This window comes from Ranitomeya imitator, chromosome 2 (genome assembly GCF_032444005.1).
Source record: "Ranitomeya imitator isolate aRanImi1 chromosome 2, aRanImi1.pri, whole genome shotgun sequence".
Taxonomy (NCBI): Eukaryota; Metazoa; Chordata; class Amphibia; order Anura; family Dendrobatidae; genus Ranitomeya; species Ranitomeya imitator.
The window spans coordinates 753,728,464-753,751,138 of NC_091283.1; the positions used below are offsets into that span (position 1 = coordinate 753,728,464).

The following is a 22,675-nucleotide window of genomic DNA, read 5'->3' on the forward strand; positions in this document are numbered from 1 at the left end:
ATCAGTAACAAAACCGGGGAAGTTTATGTACCAATTCACAAACTGAGGAATACAGGCAAAATAAGTAACACCAATAGATTGTGCAATGATTCACGCTCTCTGGTAGGCATTAGGCGAGTGCAGCGCCCCAGGGTCCTGGTCGTCGCAGTGGTATTGCTTTCCTCTCGGGGAGAGTGATGCTACGTTTGGTGGCAAAGCAGGATAACTGCATCCAGGTATCACAAACATGCAACACATTTCACACGCCAGGCCACCAGGGGGAGCTTCTGCTCCTATTTATTAGGTCACTCCCCACATAGGTAAAACTGGTCGCCTGTAGGGAAAGTTAAGTTAGTTGCTGGCTGAGCTCAGCTCAGTTAGTTGGTCCCTGACAGGGTTGGGATCCTGTCAGTGAATGAAGGAGTAAGGGGACATAGCTGTGCAGCTCCCAGAACGAGACACACAGAAGGCAGAACTGTATTGCAGTGAGCGTGAAGAAAGTCGCAGCAAAGGAGAGGATACCAGAAGGGGACCAGCCCTGCACAGGCTGCCTCCTTTTGAGGCGCTGAAGCCCAGTAGCAGGAACACCGAGGGAGTAAGGACCATTATGCTTTGCTCCAGAGACCGGCAGGACAGCTAATTTCAAGTTACCTGTCTGCCCTACACCCAGGAGGCACGGTGGCAACCCATGGAAGCCGGGGCGTGCTAGAGTCCCTATAAACAGCCTCAAGCCACCAGTCATACGGGTTTGTTCTATCCTATATGGGGGACAGAGAAAGACATTACATCTGTGAGGACCTTATGTGAAGCCTTAGGCAGTAAGGAACTACAACACTGCAGCGCAAGGGAAGGCTACTGATTTCCACCTGGACACGGGGACTCTGGACTTGCCTCCAAACAAGCCGGACTCTGCCTGCCCTGTGATCTGGTGCCCTGGACTGTGGATGTTGAAGTCTTCAGTAAAGGTAAAGAGACTGCAACCTTGTGTCCTTGTTCTTCTCTGCGCCTCTCACCATCCACCATCTACACACCGGGAAGCCCTGGGGATATACTTCAACTGTGGGAAGGTATACCATCTAGCTGCCATAACATCACCCCAGCGGACCCCTTAAAGCAGCGTCGGTCACCCTGACCGAATACCACAGGTGGCGTCACGAACACAAACTTTATCCCTTTTTAAGACCTTTCCCTTTTACACGGACGTTCCAGGGCCACGGACCGGGTCAGCCACCGTGACATCCCCCTGTGAACCGAAGGACCCGGTACCGAGCACCCCATGGCCCCATGGGGGCAATGCACATACAGTCTTAAGTAGCATTCACAAAGGCAATGCCGTTTTGGTCCAAATATGTGCACGTTTTATGGTTTTCCACAGGTTGCACAGCACCAAAATAAACTCAAACATAAATCCCTAGCCTTGTCCATGTGCTAACTAAACAGAACAGACCCTGGCTTCTCATACACAGCTGAGGTAGACTCAGCTTGGTCAAGCAAAACAACTATTGTCCATAGCGGCCACTGATTACTTGTGGTTCTCTGCTCACGGCCTGTGCAGACTCTTGTTAGAGAGGAATTCTGGTTTGTCTCTTTCTTCAGCTCCAAGACACATCCAGTCTGGTCAGCTTCTCCCTGAGCTGCCTGACTAAGAACAGCTAGCCTGGTTATATGCAGGTCCATCCAGGTGATCTAATCAGAACTTGTAGAGCTAGGATTTAACCCTAGTCTACCTGGCTTTAGTACATACCCCTCTGCTTTGCCCAAAGCAGGGGGCTAAGCACTATCAGCCAAAACACAGGGCTTTAAATTGACCCAAACATGAGGCTCATGCTCGATGACATAAGGGTGACTTAGTAACTCCAAGAACCTGCACCTATTTTTGGGTATCAATTTTTGGCATTGATGATTTTTGGAAAACGGCAAAGTTCATGACACCGACACCCTCAAGTGTTGCTGCTGACCAGACCAACCAGCAGGGGGTTTCTAGCGGGATCCTTTTCTTCCAGGGCTTTAGCAGATTGCCATAATATACTGGAAAGGCCTTCCTTTTTCCTGGTTGGTGTACTTTATAGTTTATCTTTCCCACCACCCCATAGGGCCCCTGCCACTGGTCCCCAGCACAAGTATCCATTCCCCAGTCTTAAATTGTCTGACTAGAGCCAACCAATTATACCCCCTGGATTATTCCTCTTAGGTCTTGAGGAGGCGCTCTTTTAGCTGTCCCCTCATTTTGTTCCCAAGACACAACAAATCATTAGGCCTGGCTCCTTGCGGGTACCGACTATAGGCCCCCGGTTCCTGGAGAGCCCCATTTACATTTTCATTGATACCTTTTACTGTTATACTGTTATATCTCTGAGCCAAAAGTAAAAGTATGTTGGGGAATTTATTTAATCTCTTGAAGGACAGAGAGGAACCGTTCTTCAAAACACAGGCTGATGCTTGCACTGTAGTAGTCCATTAACATGTTATATGTCAGTATTTTGAGAAGAATGAGTCAAATTAGTTTCTTATCCTTTAGCTTGGATTTCGGCTAGCAATTTTTTGCAGTGCCATATTTACTATATGAAAAAGGTACACGATTAATGTCAGGCCGAGCCTAATCCTGTGCCAGACATCCTCTCATTTGCAAGGAACAGCTGTCAATAACCCAGAGGCAGCCATTCATGAACGCCATGCTGGCAGCGTACACTGGATAGCTTTCTGCTGAATCATTCCAGACCACCTGCTCATTTTTCATGCAGCACAACTCGGGCACAATACTCGACAGATTTTCGGGCCAGTTAGGAGACATGACTCATACCAAATATTTTCAACAGGTGTCTAAGTATTGTATGCATTGGCCCGGATTACCGTGGTGCCAACAAGCAGCAGCTAATGAGAACAGGATCGGGTTACTGGAGAGCAGAGCATTGCTGCCTTCCATCACACATTCAGACAGATCACTGATACACGGAGGTCGGGGTTTCTAAGAAACCATTAGTGATGCTGTTGCCTACGTGTGAGATGAATGAAAATATTTAGTGATACAAATAACTGAACTCCATGAGCAATTTTACATATTTAACTAAAAATCTAAACTACTTGTGAAGTGCAAAAGAAAATGATTTGATCGCTCCCTAATATAACGCCCCCAAATACAAATCTGGTGTGTTCATTTCAATTTTCTTTTGATACACAGTTTGTGTGCTTCTTGCAGGAATTACACTTGTTTCTCAAGGTGGGAAGCAGTGGAGCTGCGCTGAAAGGACAGAAACCCATTCTTAGGGTCGTAACATCTATATAGGTCTGGTAGTCACCGAAGTTCTCCCAGTAACAACTGCAGATCACACACACACACATCTGCCATTTTAGGTTCACAACCCCTTTAAGAGGTCATCTGGTCGTCAAGATGCAACACACAAAAAATAATAATAATAATAATAATTTTTATTTATATAGCGCCAACATATTCCGCAGCGCTTTACAAATTATAGAGGGGACTTGTACAGACAATAGACATTACAGCATAACAGAAATACAGTTCAAAACAGATACCAGGAGGAATGAGGGCCCTGCTCGCAAGCTTACAAACTATGGGGAAAAGGGGAGACACGAAAGGTGGATGATAACAATTGCTATAGTTATTCGGACCGGCCATAGTGTAAGGCTCAGGTGTTCATGTAAAGCTGCATGAACCAGTTACCTGCCTAAGTATGTAGCAGTACAGACACAGAGGGCTAATACTGCATAAAGTGTATGAGAACATGATGCGAGGAACCTTTTTTTTTTTTTTTTTTTTATTATAAATAGGCCACACAGGGATCGTTAGGTTAATGCATTGAGGTGGTAGGCCAGTCTGAACAAATGAGTTTTTAGGGCACGCTTAAAACTGTGGGGATTGGGGATTAATCGTATTAACCTAGGTAGTGCATTCCAAAGAATCGGCGCAGCACGTGTAAAGTCTTGGAGACGGGAGTGGGAGGTTCTGATTATTGAGGATGCTAACCTGAGGTCATTAGTGGAGCGGAGGGCACGGGTAGGGTGGTAGACTGATACTAGGGAGGAGATGTAGGGTGGTGCTGAGCCATGGAGTGCTTTGTGGATGAGGGTAGTAGTTTTGTACTGGATTCTGGAGTGGATGGGTAGCCAGTGTAATGACTGGCACAGGGTAGAGGCATCGGTGTAACGGTTGGTGAGGAATATGATCCTGGCTGCAGCATTCAGGACAGATTGGAGCGGGGAGAGTTTTGCAAGAGGGAGACCGATTAGTAGAGAGTTACAATAGTCCAGACGAGAATGAATAAGTGAAACAGTCAGAGTTTTTGCAGAGTCGAAAGTAAGAAAAGGGCGAATTCTAGAAATGTTTTTGAGAACTATAAGGAAACAAAACGGCTTGTACCTATTCACATTTGACACATTTTTCCATGATGAGTTTTGTAATATACCATTGGAGGTGATGGCTGCCCCTATATTGGACAGAGCCGTCTTCCCATCAGCCTTAAAGGTAAGTTCACACAATCTTTTTACAGTGATCAAAAGCATCCAATGTGAAAGAAGATGGTTCACGAATCACACCTTTTCTCTGGAGTTTTGAAAACCTCAAGCATCTCCTGAGTGGACCTTTTTTTCCTTTTTCCATGGGCTAGTTACATTTATTTAGTGTTTTTGTTAGTTTTTTCTTGAGGCACCTTTTTACAGTCATTTTCCAGATTTTCTTTTATTCCATTAAAAAAAAAAAAAAAATGAAGAAGACGCTAGAAAATTAAGCAAAAATATTGACAAACACTAAAAGATGCCAAGAGGTCTTTTTAGCCTTCCCAATGACTTCTATGGTATAGTGTGGATTGTCATCCTAGAAAATGCCTGATGAGGTCACTTCTTTTAAAGGGAATCTGTCAGTAGGATCACCCTCCTAAGCTATCTATATGGGTATGTAGCTGAATAAAATGATGCCTCGATCATGTCATCTGCAATCTAATGTCTTATTCCAGATAAATCCCCATTTTTCGTGTATGTAAATGAGCTGCTCAGGACTAAGGGCCGGACACGGACGTCCCCGAGAATCTACCGCCGAGCTTTTTATAAATGAATGGAGGCGTTACCAGTGTGATGTGTGATGGCCGCTCTCTGCCCTCCTGATCTCACAGCAGAGCTGTGTAGGACTATAAGGGCTTGCTCACACTGGCGTATAAATTGGATGAGTGCAATCCAATAATTAAAAAAATAAAAAAATCAGATTGCACTTTTACCAATGTTATTTTATGAGGCAGTACAGATTCACATATGCGTTCTCAGCTGTATGTGGCATGAGGAAAAAAAAAACAAAAAACGACAGCATTCTGCGATTTGACTCCGAAATTGGTACAGTGCGAGAAATAATAGTGCATGCCATAAGTACTATCAGTATAGCATCTGATTTTTTTATTGATCCATTACAATTCTGTAGCATAAGAAACTGTAAATGGTCCTGTAAAATATTAATAGCTGCTGAATAAAAAAAAAATGGATTGTATACGGACAGCACACGGATGACAAGTGAGAAAAAAATCGTCCCACTCTCCTGGATGAGAATGGGACAGAGTTTTTATACACTAGTGTGAACGAGCCCCAACTGACACATCTGCAGCTTCAGCTTACAGCTCACAAGCAGCCATTGTTGCAATATTGCTGCAATACAGCAGAGCTGTGAGAGCTGCAGCAAATGTGTTTGTAAAACGATAAAGTTCAGTTCTACTGTTATGTGTTCATTACAAGTCTCACACAGTTAATGCCCCCATTTATGAAAAATAATCTCTGGAGGCAGATTCTCACCCAGAGCTATGTCCAGCCCATATTCATTTACATAAGGTATCATTTTTTTTTAGCTTTTATGACCTACATATAGACGGTTTAGCTGGGTTGATTCTGCTGACATATTTTGACATCTTTCGAAAGCCTGGAGCATTAAAAGAATCTCAAAAGCCTGAACATATGTTCAGCAAAAATCTAAAAAAAATATATATTGTAAACAGACCCTAAGGCTATGTGCCAACGATCAGGAAAAGCAGCGTTTTGGCCGCAGCTCACCTACTCTGCATCCAAAACGCTGCATTCTACATTACAAGCACAATGGATGAGATTTATAGAAATCTCATGCCTGCTGTGCTTCTATCTAACGCTGCGTAACCTCACCTGCTGTGCGGGTTTACGAGCCGCAGCATGTCAATTATCTGCAGAGGAGACGCATGGTTTCCACCATAGCCATTCAATGGATGTGTTATATCCGCATGGTATAATAAACACATGCGGATTTAGCTGCGTGATTAGAACTCTGCCATTTCCGGATTGTGGGCACATAGCCTAAGGCTGTTTTTAATTACAGCTGGAACTGACCTGCCCTTTAAAATTGTAGACTATGGCCCAGGCAGGGCAAGATTACATTTTATGGCAGATAGACATTTGTGAATGGGCCAATGTGTGTGATAAGTACCACAATTCTATAAGCATAGTCTACATAGCAGTAATGCCATTCAAATGTAAAATATTCACATGTTCACATATTCAGTGCTCTCAAGAGTTTGGTTATCAAAAAGTTTGGATTTTTTTCAGCATAAAATAGTTTTGTACTTGATCTTCCCATGTGGATGTGTAATAAATATCACACAATTGTTCAGTTTCCTGTCAAGGAACTGACAGGAAGTAACTTATTACATAGCACCTTTCATTTTTATATAGGCAACCAGACCAAAGTCCTTCAGCCCTGATGTCGTCTATTCCTAAGACCTTACCAAGGACTCATCCTGATGACAGCCTGACCTACGTAAGAACACTGAAGGCATTACTTACATTTTGCCCTTTTGATAGAGGCAAGTCCACACCAGTGTGAAAAAAGGCAAGTGACGTAAGCGGTAATCTATACATCATTTACATTACTTGTATGCTGGGAATGGAGGGAGCGTTACACAGTGATTGCCACCACTCTCTCCATTATCGGAATGCTCTACTCTGCTGATTGAGTGGGGACAACAGCTGCCCTGCACCATTACAGAAGTCCATCATACTCCTAATGAGAGCCATTAACAGATTGGTGCTATATAACAGAGTAGCTGAAGAAGCCTTTCCTTATCATAGGGCATCAACAGCCTCAGTGTAAATGAAAAAAGTGCGTTTCTGCGAATCCAAAAGGTATTAAGGATGTTGTCTATTCGAGTCTATATATACGTATACATTTACTACAGTAGGACTAGACACATAGGAGGTGACTTCTCACAGCTCAAGGTTGGCTATAATACTTCCAATCTAGAAAATACTTTCATATTCTAGTGACAATATGCATAACTGCTTGCTAGACAAGTTAAAGTGAATCTGTCAGCAGGTTTTTGCTATGTAATCTGACGATAACATGAGCTAGGAGTTAAAATTCAGAATTCAATGATGTGTCACATGTCTGACTGTGTGCGGTTTACTTACACTGAAGATTTTATCACCTGGTGATTATCATTGTCCAGAGTACAGCAGTGTGTACATGCTAGTCCGATTCCACCCCCTTCTGTGATAAGCAGCTCACTGTCTATATAATGTACACAGAGAACCTGGTGTGGGCGAGGTAAGCTTTCTCAGCTCTGTTACATTGCACTGTGTCACAACCACTGCACTCAGTGAACTAAGTGATACATATTTGGATTCAAGGTATCTTTGCTACATTAAGCTGCTCTCAGACAAGGTAGCAAAAACCTGCAGACAGATTCCTTTAAATAAAAGAAAAAAAAAGAAAAACCTTTTCTATGGCATATACTGTATAATGTGAAGTGGCTGGCTAAAACAGGAAATTAGACTGACATAGCAAAAAAAAAAAAAATCAGACTACTTTGGAATCAATCTTATGAACTGCTGGAGTGATCTGCACAGACTGAAGCACCACTGAAACAAAGCGAAATTCTTTGTGGTCTCCTAGAAAATTGGTCAGTACACTACAGACAATGTACAGTATTCAGTGAATGGGCTCCAGATTGCTTTTCAACAATTTTATGTCAAAGAAGCTGAGGTGGATCAGATATTTCCCCAGAAGCTTTGCAGAACATCTGGATCACTGTGCAGCCAAGGAGAGCAATCCCAATAATAATGGCAGTGACACAACCATGTGTAAAGGTACCGTCACACTAGACGATATCGCTAGCGATCCGTGACGTTGCAGCGTCCTCGCTAGCGATATCGTTCAGTTTGACACGCAGCAGCGATCAGGCCCCTGCTGTGCTGTCGCTGGTCGGGGAAGAAAGTCCAGAACTTTATTTGGTCACTGGACTCCCCGTAGACATCGCTGAATCGGCGTGTGTGACACCGATTCAGCGATGTCTTCGCTGGTAACCAGGGTAAACATCGGGTAACTAAGCGCAGGGCTGCGCTTAGTAACCCGATGTTTACCCTGGTTACCATCCTAAAAGTAAAAAAAAACAAACACTACATACTTACCTACAGCAGTCTGTCCTCCAGCGCTGTGCTCTGCACTCCTCCTGTACTGGCTGTGAGCGTCGGTCAGCCGGAAAGCAGAGCGGTGACGTCACCGCTCTGCTTTCCGGCCGCTGTGCTCACACAGACAGTACAGGAGGAGTGCAGAGCACAGCGCTGGAGGACAGACGGCTGTAGGTAAGTATGTACTGTTTGTTTTTTTTTACTTTTAGGATGGTAACCAGGGTAAACATCGGGTTACTAAGCGCGGCCCTGCGCTTAGTTACCCGATGTTTACCCTGGTTACCGGCATTGTTGGTCGCTGGAGAGCGGTCTGTGTGACAGCTCTCCAGCGACCAAACAGCGACGCTGCAGCGATCCGGATCGTTGTCGGTATCGCTGCAGCGTCACTAAGTGTGACGGTACCTTAAGCGAAGCATTATAGGGAGTCTGCCCGCCCAACCAGTATTAAATGAGCGCATGCACTGTAGTCCCTATAAAAATAACGCTCCTATAGTGGTATGCAGAAACTGAAGATTAATCTGATATGTCCCATTAGGGTGCTCGGTGCACCCCTGGAGTGTCCAAGAGGCTCAATGCACTGTTCCGTCGGCTGGTGTTCCATGCCTCACCTCCCTCACCGGATAGTGACAGGCAGGCCTACCTGAAGATCATCTGCAGACAGTAATCACCCCAAACTTGTGCTGTCAGTCACCAAATGAGGAAGTTGGAGCACAGCGCTCAGTCTCTTGGTCACACCCAGGGTGCAGTAAGCATCCTAATTAGCATAGTTGATTAAAATTACATTTCTACAAAACAGAGGCAGCAATTAGAACATTAGTTGTGATTTTTATAGTGGTTTTATCCAATGCAAAGCAATGTGCTTCATTTATATGGTCACTTTGGGCAGAGAGCCTCCTTTTAAGAAGGAAACCTGAACACTCACCTGCCTATAAGTGCAAATGATGATCTCTCGCAAGTGATAATGCATAGGAGTCATGGTTTCACTAACAGTGTCAAGCGCCATATCCACTTCTTTCTTCATTTTATGTCCATCTGGCAGAAGCTGAACTATCTTCATCACTACCTGGAAATGGGAGAAACACAAATAAACGAATCACTACCGTAAGACAATTACTTACTTTATAATTGCCAAAGCAAATGTCCTTCTGGCTCAGACTTGTACTGCTCTGTGTGCAAGATCAAGTAGTAGCAGAGCATTTTAATCTTGAAATTGCGCAATTCCTAACAGCATTTTAAGCCATTGTAGGGGTGTTGTGATTGGGACCCCAATGATTTGCAGGAAGAGTAAAATTTTAAAAAAATACACAAAATCTTACACTGCAAGTCAGGCTCAAATATGTAATCAGGCTCTATGTAACCTAGAGTCAAATGTAAAAAAAAAAAAATGAATCCCAACCTATACAACAAGTGAAAACTGCACGTTGTTGCCCTCTAGTGGTGACAAATGTGTAATGCTCACCAGACACCGCAACATTCTCCCTAATGTCATGAGATTAGTTTAGTTCAGATTAAAAAAAGTCATTAATTCTACAATGTTGAATGCCATGTTGAGCGCTTTACTGTTTCCATTTATAGAAAAGGATTATCTTGAAGTATGGTGCATGAGATTGAGCACACATTTCTCAGGTTGTGTGGTTCAGATTCTGGCCTAAAACTGCAGCTATATCCAGAAAGTGGCTACTGTCAAGTTACAAAATAAAAACCACTATCCTGACAGTATCAAGGCTCATTGAAATAAAATGTAAAGGTAAACAGGTAATTAATAGCTAATCATTGGTCCATCAGCCTAAATTGTACTGGACATGATGGAAACTTTTCCATAGCTATATCTGCAGCAAGGAACTCCTAGACAGGCTAATAATGTTCTACCCTTGCAAAAATATCTGACAATTTAATAATAAAATGATAAAAAAAAGAATATAAGGAAATATAAGTGTATTCAGAAATCAGAAAAGATGAAAAAACTGATGGGACAAAGAAAATGAAACGGATGATGGATACATCTACCTCCAGTATTAGAACAAATGGATTATTATACAAGGCTGTGTTGAACGTTACCAGATCTTCTCACAATAGATTTATGCAAAAACACATAAATGTCTTAGAACCAAGCAGTCAGGAGGCTGCTAACAGCTACTCAGACGTTTAATAGGGAAAGCCTAGGGGAGGTTGGTGTACACCATTTCCCTTACATAAGCTAGAAAGCGCTCGCACATCGTGTGTATAACTGCCACTTCCTGTAATGAGTCGGTGGGAGATCCCGTTGCGGCAGGCCACACATCTCCACGTGGGAGGATTCGACAGCAACAAATTGTACCTGGCAGCAGATCAAGCTAAATAACATGAGATTGTCCGCAGACCTTGTTGCAGACTGACATCGAAGCCTCAACCACACATTCTCCACCTAGTGGGTGGCATGAAGAGGTTTGGCAGGAAGAACAGTAACCCATATAAATAGAAGCCAAAAACTCGTTTGACAATTCTGAACGAGTTTGTGACTCCATTTGTCACTTGGAGTGTAGGCATACATATATTAGTTGATATCTAATGATTTCTCCAAATTCAACAGAAAATGCCACACTTTAGGACTATGAAAGTCTCAGAATTACTCTCCTCCTTCATGACAAGCGTCTTAGTACATAGAGCACAGTTTGGTTTCTTATGACAGGCTGCAAATGTGATGCATAACCAAATACCAGCTACTGGCAGAGTTCCTTGTGGGCAAATGCCCCCAGTTCACTAATATTTTTTTTGATTGGCAATCTGCGGCCTTTATTTAAATCCCACCCAAATTACTATGATATTTAAGTCAGGCGACTATGATGGACACTTCAGAATCTTTCCAGACTTCTTCTGAGACCAAGAATTTGTGGAGTTGAGTTATGTTTGAGATCATTGTCCTGTTAGATGCTCAAGATTCAGCCTCCTCACAGAATACATTAGATTTTCTCCTAGGAGTTCTTGATACATCATTGAATTCATCTTGCCCTCCACAATCAGCAGGTTTCCAGTGTAGGAGGAAGCAAAGGAGCCAAATAGAATTATAAAGCCACCACCATGCTTCATAGTAGGCAGTGTAATCATTTCAGCATATGCTTCATTCTTCCTTTTCCGACATGCACGATCGATAGGCCAAAAAAAGTTTCTAGTTATGTTTCATTGTCCCACAACATCTGTGCCTTATTTATATGTTTTTTGTTTGTTTTTATCTTAATGTATATTGACCTCGACTTTACTTTACTTTTAGATCAATAGCAATTCCCGTTTTGCAGTTCCGGCATGGAGATCCTCACTATTTAGTATGCAAACTGAAACCTCAATTCCTGCGGCCACCAAATCTAGCTGGAGGTCTTTTGCAGTTATTTAAAGTTTTTGAATGTCTCCTCGAAAATCTGGTGGTTGCTGGCGATGGCCTCCTCTTTCTGCTACATTCAAATAGATTAGCCAGTGTTTCTTTAACCTCGAACTTGTAAACTCTGCTCCCAACTTACGGTAATCTCTAGGAACATTCAATACCTTACTAGCTTTTTGGACTGTTTTCCTTGTTTGTTCAAAGCAAGGATTTCTTCTCTTGTCTTTTTGTAATACTCTCTTGATTTAGCTATAAAACATGAAATCAATCATAGTAAACAAATCCTTAGCCAGTCCAGGTATTTCATATTTATTTCATTTTGTGCTCAATTTGGAAAATGTGCTTGATATAGCGGTTGTGCTGAGGTATCTAAATTGTTCTTGGTTGATTGGTTTATTGCAAACAGCAGAAAGTTTGTACATTTTTCTAATAGCCAAAGAAAACCAATGTTACAATGATAGCTTCTGTACTAGTAATTTTCTTTCATCACATAAAAGAGGAGTCTTACCTCAAATTCTCCTTTGGTATATTTGGCATCTGGAACACTAACAATTTCATCCTCACTAACTTCAGGAATGCCCTGCAACACAAATTTAGAGACGCTGAATGTAGCACGCACTCTTTCCTGGATCACCATTACATAATATTCCAGGGAACTGGTCACCCCCAAAATCGAAGGTGAGCTAAGCCCACCAGCATAATGTAATGCTGTAATGCTGTAGATAAGCACCCGATGTAACCTGAAAGATGAGAAAAAGAGGTTAGATTATACTCACCTGGGGGACGGTCCCGGTACGATGGTGGTTGCGGTCCGGTCCGAGGGCAGAGCAAAGTACTGCAGTGCGCAGGTGCTGGGCCACTTTGACCTTTCCCGGCACCTGCGCACTGCAGTACTTTGCTCTGCCCTCAACAGGGCAGACAAAGTATGCCTGCGCCGGAGCCGCAGCGTGAACACAAGAAGAGGATGTCATCGTAAGAAGATGTGAGGCCCCGGACCAGACCACGACGCCTATCGGACCGGACCGCAGTGGGACTGCCCCTAGGTGAGTATAATTAACCTCTTTTTCTCATCTTTCAGGATACATCGGAGGCTTATCTACAGCATTACAGAATGCTGTAGATAAGCCCCTGATTTGGGTGGGCTTAGCTCACCTTTGATTTTGGGGGTGACAGATTCCCTTTATTGTAAGTCTGCTGTGTTTAGCCACCATATGTAATAAATTATATTAAATAACTTTGTGAACATGGAGTAAATGATGACCATCAACTGGAGATCTAGATAGATGATGTTCTCCAACTGACTGTATTTTGCCCCCAGTTCAGCAACAATAAAGCCCTTTGCTGAAAGCCTCAATATAACCTCAGACAGACGTTTTACACTTTGCTGCTGTATGAATTAGAATTTCGCCACTAGGATGCACAATGGGCACCCTTTCAAAGCAGTCAGCACTTTTAGTATTGATTTAATTCTTATGACTTGTTAAACAGCCTCAATTCTTTCATATTTAATATGTTCAATACATTCTACCTTATTTTCCCTTTTATTTACATGTGTAACATCATGATGACCTCCTCCACCCCCGTTGCACCTTATGCATAGGTTTATATTACTATGTTTTGCCTGTTATTTTACTTCTCTTGCATTTTTTAATAAACCCTGTAAGGAACCAATTGTGCATTTTATTTCCACATGTTCGCTTTGCTTTCATGAAAAAAACTTTTGGAAACTAAAAAAGTAAGTAGAGAACTTCTTCAAACTAGCTGAAACAAGTCTTATCAACACCAGCAGTCTCTCTGGTTTTCATCCTGTGTTTTTTTGTCCTAACTTTGAATGAAAATAGGAACAATTATTGTGGCACACACAGCAGCATCATTTTCTATACAAAGTCACCCTCTCAGACTTTCCAGTCTTTTTGTGTGCCTATGCGGAAATAGTGTCTCTAATGAAGCACCTTGGAGGTTTCACAGTGCCAACTCCCATAGTATGAATCCCCCTCCCCCCCCCCCCCCCCCCCCCAAGTGCATTCCCCCACACAATATTCCCTATGGTGCATTCTTACATACAGTAAAATGTCCCCTCAGTGACCCCAACACACAGTTTGATGTACACCCACAAGGTGAATTTCCCTCACCCTACAGTGCTAACCCCACACACACATACACACAATTGTATGCCCCCATACAGTATGGTCTTTCAAGATGTCCCACCCACACATAATATAATGCTGCCATGGTGTACTACCACAGCTAGATTTTCCCACATAACGCCTCAGGCGTACTCTGTAGACATGATGTCTTTTCCCCACACACTATGGTGCCTCCCATACATACAGTGTGTTGCCCCAAGGTGCTCCCCACATAGTATGATGCCCCATGCCCCCCTAAGCCCCTCACACACACACAATATCATCCCCCGGTATCAGACTGTGAAGAGGATGTAGGCTAAACGTTCAAACCCTAACATGCCATCACCCTCATGTGATAACTTTCACAATCCAATAACGTTCTGCTGGACCTGGCACAGTTGGGAGGTATGGGATTTATTTAACTGCATAGTATTTGGTATACATCAGATTTGCTCAATATCTCCCCATACATAGCACAATGATACAATTAACCAGATCAATGAATGAAGGTATAACTATTAAACCATGCATACCAATCCTTAAAAAAAATTAAAATAAAAGATAGCGAAGTAATGGATGATAAAGAAAGTTGCCTATCAAACCTTGCAAGAACCTCATCAATGAACATCAAACCTGCTTTATGCTACATATTTACTGTATCCCTTATTAAAGGATTTGATACGTACATTGAAGTGCCACAGTGTGAGTAACGCGATGACCATTGCAGTCGTTGTCCTCCCTTTGCCGCCATGACAGTTGAACACAAAAGCTGAATTAGAGTCCTTAGCAAGTATGTTCTTCATAGCCTGAAGAATCGTGTCAAAATCCTGCCGACAAAGCAATACGTAAAATTAAAGTATTGAATATTGTTCAGCATGCAGATGACTGTACTATAGCACAATGCACAAGGCCTCTAAATATATAAAAGGCAGGAGTGTTAGGAGAGTTCCTGGTCACCGTGCATTGGCTGCTTTAGGGTAGTGTGTGTCTTTCTCTAGAGAAGGAAAAGAGGTTGCAGGAAGAAATTAGGATATGTTCACACTTGGATGCTTTGCTGCATTTGTGCAGTATTTTACAGTAAAAGCATAATCAATGACATTTCTGAAACCTCATGCACCTCTTGGATTTTTCTCTGTGGATATTTTGAGCCCTGCTAGGTTTTTGCGGAGATGGAACATGTCAATTTGTTCAGCGTTTTTGGAGCACTTTTTCAAATGAATGAGCAAAAAATCACATGTAAAAACGTAAAAGTTTGCGCATTATAGAAGTCTTTCCTGCTACCCCTCTGGTTTTTCATGCAAATACACTTGTGAACATACCCTTACATTAATTATCAGATGTACAGTATCTAATTCTCGGTCTAAAGGTTAACTCTTAAGGTACCGTCACATTTAGCGACGCTGCAGCGATATAGACAATGATGCCGATCGCTGCAGCGTCGCTGTTTAGCTCGCTAGGAGACGTCAAACACGGCAACGCAGAACGATGCAGGAGCGATCCAGTGACGTACTTATCGTTCTCTCTGGTTGTTCGCTCGATGGAAAACCATTGCAGGCATCGTTGCTTTTGCTGTCAAACATGACGAATCACGCCGACCTGACGACCAAATAAAGTTCCGGACTTCTAACAACGACCAGCGATGTCACAGCAGGATCCTGATCGCTGCTGCGTGTCAAACACAACGAGATCGCTATCCAGGACGCTGCAACGTCACGGATCGCTGTTGTTCTCGTTGGTAAGTTGCTTAATGTGTCGGTACCTTTAGACCAAATCCAATCCAATAAACCGTTTATTTTATACCTATATCAGATATTCTGCTCAGACTAAGTCCACATTCACACATTCAGTATTTGGTCAGTATTCTACACCAGTATTTGGAAGCCAAAACCAGGAGTGGAACAAATCAGAGGAAAAGATTATTAGAAACACGTCACCACTTCTCTATTTATCACCCACTCCAGGTTTTGGTTTACAAATACTGAGGTAAAATACTGACCAAGTACTGAACACGTGAACATGGCCTAACATACTCAAAAGGACAGGACATTCGTTTCGCTGGAAGCAGTTGTTTCACCATGAAAACTTCTACTGTTCGTTTGAAGCCAGAGAACAGCTGATCACCATGGATCAGAGATCGGAAACTCTCGATATTGGGGAAGTTTTCTTTCCTTATGAAAGGCTCATAGAGATGTCTTACATGTCAGATCTACCCTAAGGGTAGATTCACAAAAGCGTATAAAAAAATGATTCGGAATTTCATTCAGAAAACTGAATTTTTTTCTTCACTTGTCATTCATTTGCATTGATGTTTTTACAGCAGCAGCTATTAATAATTACAGGAACATTTGCAGTTTGCATGTTAGAGAATTGCAATGTGTCTAAAAATCAAATGTTATACTGTCACTGTATGGATCAGATTTTTTTTTCTCATGTTCATTGACTTCAATCTCATCCGATTCAAGGGAAAAAAAAAAAACTAGGACATGTTGCAATTTTTTACATTTGCAGATTTGGTCTTTCATGGACAGCGCTCTGACTGAAAATACAGTCGTGTGAACGAGTCGTGTTGGGACATGTGGATAGGGGGCATTATCAATGTTCAAAAAAATAAGGGCACAGAAACGTTTAGTTATGAATTAGCGGTAAAACTTAAAACTTGTTTGAAAGCTCTGGAATTAGGACCACTAGTCTCATCTTATTTCTATACCCTGCCAATTGCTGAATAATAAATCCTTCCAGTTACCTGTTCCCTGGGAGCACAGAAATCAGGAATTGGGATTCTTTTGTACACCAGTCCAGGATATGTGCTTCTTTGCTGGTTAAAGATTTCCTGCATGGTCTGGCATGTTTTGAACATCTTCATTTGCTTCTCCTGTTCAAGGCAAACCTCCAGCCACTTTTGGGAAGTCAAGATATGACTGACTATTGTGGCTTCTAATTTCTAATATAAGAGAATTAAAAGATTGTGAGTAAATTTAGAGAGTAGATTGTGATTTATCATCATATGATACATGGTTCTGTAATAAATACCATATGATTGCGTACATGATACTATAAACAAAAAACACAAATGTTGTAAAAAAAAAAGGTGGTTAGACTAATTTACCATACAAAAATGCAAATCATTGGGTTCTCTAGTTGGGGACACACCTCTGACATTGGAACAGAGAAAATGTCCAAAATCATATTGTGTTGTACTACTGCACTAATGCTGAAGCACATTGAAAATGGGAAATGGTAGTCTGTGAATAATAATCCACAGATGCTAGAAAGATAGGGGTGATTTTCACACACTGCAATTGCAAACCAGGAAGAAAGTTTAATAAATTTAAGTCCTAATTCTGCTAGTAAATAAGAAACCTGAAACTTATGTTTCTGTGTCACAGGCAGGGAAGCCATATTTTATTTTTTTTTATACAAATAAAAAATCTCCAGAATCCAGAAATTTCAAGTCAACTGCTTAAGACAATAAAGTGTGCGTGTTAAAAATTATCATTTTCTTTTTGCACTTTATGTAATAGTCCAATTAATAGACCCGTACAAGCCACCCAAATACAGTTGTTGGTTACCACCAGTTACCATCAGTTCTTCCCTCTTTAGATTGGCTTAGGTCACTCAGATATTACTAAGGTTTTGCTGACATTAAACTGCTCTATATGGGTTCAATACAGTCCTATCAGACCTCAAAGTGTCATACACATTTTTACAGCAATTCGAGGCACAAGTTTTGGGGAAAAATTTGTAGATGCCAGTGAATTCGATTTTCAAATGGTTCGATCATATCTAATGACAGATTCTCTTTAAAGGGAACCTGTCAACCCCAAAATCGAAGGTGAGCTACACCCACCAGCATCAGGGGCTTATCTACAGCATTCTGGAATGCTGTAGATAAGCCCCCAATGTATCCTAAAAGATGAGAAAAAGAGGTGTGATTATACCCACCCAGCGGTCCTGCTGCGGTGGGCGTCACGGTCCGGGGCCTCCCATCTTCTTACGATGACGTTCTCTTCTTGTCTTCACACTGCGGCTCCGGCGCAGGCGTATTTTGTCTGCCCTGTTGAGGGCAGAGCAAAGTACACAGTGCGCAGGCATCGGGAAAGGTCAGAGAGGCCCAGCGCCTGCGCACTGCAGTACTTTGCTCTGCCCTCAAAAGGGCAGATAAAGTACGCCTGCCTCGGAGCCGCAGCGTGAAGACAAGAAGAGGACGTCATCTGATGAAGATAGGAGGCGCCTAACCAGACAGCGACACCCATCGGCCCGGACCGGGACTGCCCCTGGGTGAGTATAATCTAACCTCTTTTTCTCATCTTTTAGGATACATCAGGGGCTTACCTACAGCATTCCAGAATGCTGTAGATAAGTCCCTGATGCTGGTGGGCTTAGCTCACCTTTGATTTTGGGGTGACAGCTTCCCTTTAAAGGGAGTCTGTCAGCAGACTGTTCAAACCAAGCATCCAGTGCGTGGCTAGAGAGTTCAGTGCACCTTCTCTCCTACTTTTTTTATTACTATCTCTACCCTCCATTGCCTAAGCCAGAACTGTCAATCAAGAATAAGGATGAGAGCAAAGATAGACTCGTAACAGGTAGGTGATGAAATGCACTGAACGGTTTGGCCACAGCAAGTCAGCATTGAGTGACTTGGCTTTATTTGAATAGTTGTTTTGTGCTCCAGTGTAGACTATGCATATTCTAATTGATCAGCTTTGCTATACACGTAGAACAGCTGAGACCTCCAGCAAACAGTGGAGAAAGTGGTGAACAGCTTAAATCAATTCAGTGCTTCAGTGAAAATGAAAACCGTGAATATTCCGCTCTACTCCAGAAATGTCTGAACTGCAGTTCCCACTGAGTAATGTAACATTGTTGGTTCATATGACCGCTGCAGCCTAAATGGTCACTAGTGGGTTGCAGCTCATCAGTATTCCATTGGAATATATATATCTGTGATGTCAAAATACCAAAAACTGCAGCCAATTAGCATTCATTGATGGTTACAGTCAATGTCTCGTCAGCCATCGGGAACAGCAGCAACAACATGGCTGGAACAGCAGTGCTACAGTAGACGAGTATACTTTGCATTTTATTTAGGTGGAAATGTTCTTGAAAAGTCTTAGAACTATTCAAATTTGCTATATACTTATAGGCATTATCAGAAATAGATTTGCTTTTACTTCAGTTTTCTGAATTCTCTGCAAAGCTTTAACAAAGTAGTTAAAATGCTAAAGTATTGCTCACAAACAACTACATGCATGTGTCTATGGAATACTCCAGTCGTGTCACTAGCATTCTGAATACAGATCATAAACTATAGCATAAACTGCATGCTCAAACAAATAACTAACGGAAAAGCACAAACGCTCTAAACGGGGTGTATAGAAAACGTTACATCATCTGTGACGATGCAGGATTTTATATGGTATTAACTACCTTATTAGTTATTGCCTCCAAATCTGCTAGTCGCAATTGTACCTCAATCACTCCTCACTTATTCTATTAATTTTCTCGACATTACATCATGGGTTTATACTATTTTTAAGTGTTTTTAAAGGGAACCTGTCTCCCCGTTTGCTGCCCTGGATTGACACTCCTACACATACATTTAGGCAAAGACCTGTCAATCCAAGGCAGTGGGTGGGGAGAAGTCGCCAGACCCATCCATCCGACTCGTCTATAGCACGGTCTCGATCACCGTCGGCAAGTAAAAGTATGTTTTCCTCTGAAACGCCGCAGTATTTCACTATCAATCATACCTGGCTGAGATTATATAGCCAGTGCCTGATACGAGCTGTGCCAGGTTCAATTTAACCCCTTAATGACCACCAATACGTCTTTTTACTGACCCGAGATATAAGAGAACAGGATCCCAATACAGGTGACAATCCAGCATCTGTCGGCTGTACATTATAGCTGACAACTTGCTGTATCAGCCACGATCAGTGTTTGCACCGTACATATCTGTTTAACCCTTTAAATGCTGCTGTCAATAATGACTATATATATAATTGTCTAAGGGTTTTTCCATCTGTCTGTCTGTCTGTCTGTCTGTCCTGGAAATCCCGGCTCTCTGATTGGTCGAGGCCGTCAGGCCTCGAACAATCAGAGACCGGCACAGCATCGACGTAGAAATCCCACGTCTCTGATTGGTCGAGGCCTGGCGGCCTCGACCAATCAGCAACAGGCACAGCGACTATGATGTCATAAAGGACGTAGACATCTCACGTTTCTCATTCAGCGACGGGCACAGTATCGACGTAGATGTCATAATGGTTGCCATGGCGACGATGATGTCATAAAGGTTGCCTCGACCAATCAGCGACGGGCACAGTGTGCCGCGAATTCTGGAATCATCATTGTCCATATACTACGGGGACATGCATATTCTAAAATACCCGATGCGTTAGAATCGGGCCACAATCTAGTATTATATAAATGTTTAACAGAGTGTGGGAGCTTCCTCTTTATCCCCATTGGCACCCTGAGCTCATGATCGTGTGGTCCTGATGTTTGCCATGGCAATTCACGACCAAATAGTGACCTTAGAGTCTGCCAGCTATAGCGGCCTGTTCAAAAGTTAGCGATATTTAGGTGGTAAAAATACACTTTTTCATTCCTGTTATGCCACTTTGCATTAATTTCTGAAAATCTCCTGATAAACTATCCAACAGCAGTTTTCAACATGTCAGGGGGTGCTGTTTTTAAAATGGTATCACTTTTGAAGGTTTTCCTGTATATAGGACCACCAAAGTCACTTCAAACCTTAATAAGACCCTCAAAAATATATACGGTATTTGGTAAATTTCATGGAAAAAATGAAAAATTACTGCTACATTTTTAAACCTCCTAAAAAGGCTAACAAAATCAAACAACATTTTACAAATGGTGCGGATGTAAAGCAGACATGTGGGAAATGTTATTTGTTAATGTTCTTCTGTGGAAAACTGGGACCTCAAAACGCGTTGACTTTTACATCTAAAAAATAAGGTTTTCAAGGATATCATTTGTTTGTCAGAATCAGCAGCACATCAAGTGACACTTCACCTGGATATGTTTATCTGGATTAACCCCTTCAAGACCCAGCCTATTTTGACCTTAAAGACCTTGCCGTTTTTTGCAATTCTGACCAGTGTCCCTTTATGAGGTAATAACTCAGGAACGCTTCAACGGATCCTAGCGGTTCTGAGATTGTTTTTTCGTGACATATTGGGCTTCATGTTAGTGGTAAATTTAGGTCAATAAATTCTGCGTTTATTTGTGATAAACACGGAAATTTGGCGAAAATTTTGAAAATTTCGCAATTTTCACATTTTGAATTTTTATTCTGTTAAACCAGAGAGATATGTGACACAAAATAGTTAATAAATAACATTTCCCACATGTTTACTTTACATCAGCACAATTTTGGAAACAAAATTTTTTTTTGTTAGGAAGTTATAAGGGTTAAAATTCGACCAGCGATTTGTCATTTTTACAACGAAATTTACAAAACCATTTTTTTTAGGGACCACCTCACATTTGAAGTCAGTTTGAGGGGTCTATATGGCTGAAAATACCCAAAAGTGACACCATTCTAAAAACTGCACCCCTCAAGGTACTCAAAACCACATTCAAGAAGTTTATTAACCCTTCAGGTGCTTCACAGCAGCAGAAGCAACATGGAAGGAAAAAATGAACATTTAACTTTTTAGTCACAAAAATTATCTTTTAGCAACAATTTTTTTATTTTCCCAATGGTAAAAGGAGAAACTGAACCATGAAAGTTGTTGTCCAATTTGTCCTGAGTACGCTGATACCTCATATGTGGGGGTAAACCACTGTTTTGGCGCATGGCAGGGCTTGGAAGGGAAGGAGCGCCATTTGACTTTTTGAATCAAAAATTGGCTCCACTCTTTAGCGGACACCATGTCACGTTTGGAGAGCCCCCGTGTGCCTAAAAATTGGAGCTCCCCCACAAGTGACCCCATTTTGGAAACTAGACGCCCCAAGGAACTTATCTAGATGCATAGTGAGCACTTTGAACCCCCAGGTGCTTCACAAATTGATCCGTAAAAATGAAAAAGTACTTTTTTTTCACAAAAAAATTCTTTTAGCCTCAATTTTTTCATTTTCACGTGGGCAACAGGATAAAATGGATCCTAAAATGAGTTGGGCAATTTCTCCTGAGTACACCAATACCTCACATGTGGAGGTAAACCACTGTTTGGGCACATGGTAAGGCTCGGAAGGGAAGGAGCGCCATTTGACTTTTTGAATGAAAAATTATTTCCATCGTTAGCGGACACCATGTCGCGTTTGGATAGCTCCTGTGTGCCTAAACATTGGCGCTCCCCCACAAGTGACCCCATTTTGGAAACTAGACCCCCCAAGGAACTAATTTAGATGCCTAGTGAGCACTTTAAACCCTCAGGTGCTTCACAAATTGATCTGTAAAAATGAAAAAGTAATTTTTTTTCACAAAAAAATTCTTTTCGCCTCAATTTTTTCATTTTCACATGGGCAGTAGGATAAAATGGATCATAAAATTTGTTGGGCAATTTCTCCCGAGTACGCCGATACCTCATATGTGGGGGTAAACCACTGTTTGGGCACTCGGCAGGGCTCGGAAGAGAAGGCGCGCCATTTGACTTTTTGAATGGAAAATTAGCTCCAATTGTTAGCGGACACCATGTCGCGTTTGGAGAGCCCCTGTGTGCCTAAACATTGGAGCTCCCGCACAAGTGACCCCATTTTGGAAACTAGACCCCCCAAGGAACTTATCTAGATGCATATTGAGCACTTTAAACCCCCAGGTGCT

General features: G+C 42.1%; 1 protein-coding gene across 2 annotated transcripts in view; it reads right to left on the reverse strand.

Moving 5' to 3' along the window:
- The window catches only part of PALD1 (phosphatase domain containing paladin 1), a 335,463-nt gene that overhangs the window by 97,144 nt on the left and 215,644 nt on the right, over nucleotides 1-22,675 (reverse strand). For both annotated transcript variants that reach the window (XM_069753305.1, XM_069753306.1), the window contains 4 exons: nucleotides 16,628-16,825; nucleotides 14,571-14,711; nucleotides 12,267-12,338; nucleotides 9,329-9,469 (listed from right to left, as the gene is read on the reverse strand). In XM_069753305.1, coding sequence (XP_069609406.1) covers nucleotides 9,329-9,469; nucleotides 12,267-12,338; nucleotides 14,571-14,711; nucleotides 16,628-16,825 — 552 coding nt within the window. The remainder of the gene's footprint in view (nucleotides 1-9,328; nucleotides 9,470-12,266; nucleotides 12,339-14,570; nucleotides 14,712-16,627; nucleotides 16,826-22,675) is intronic.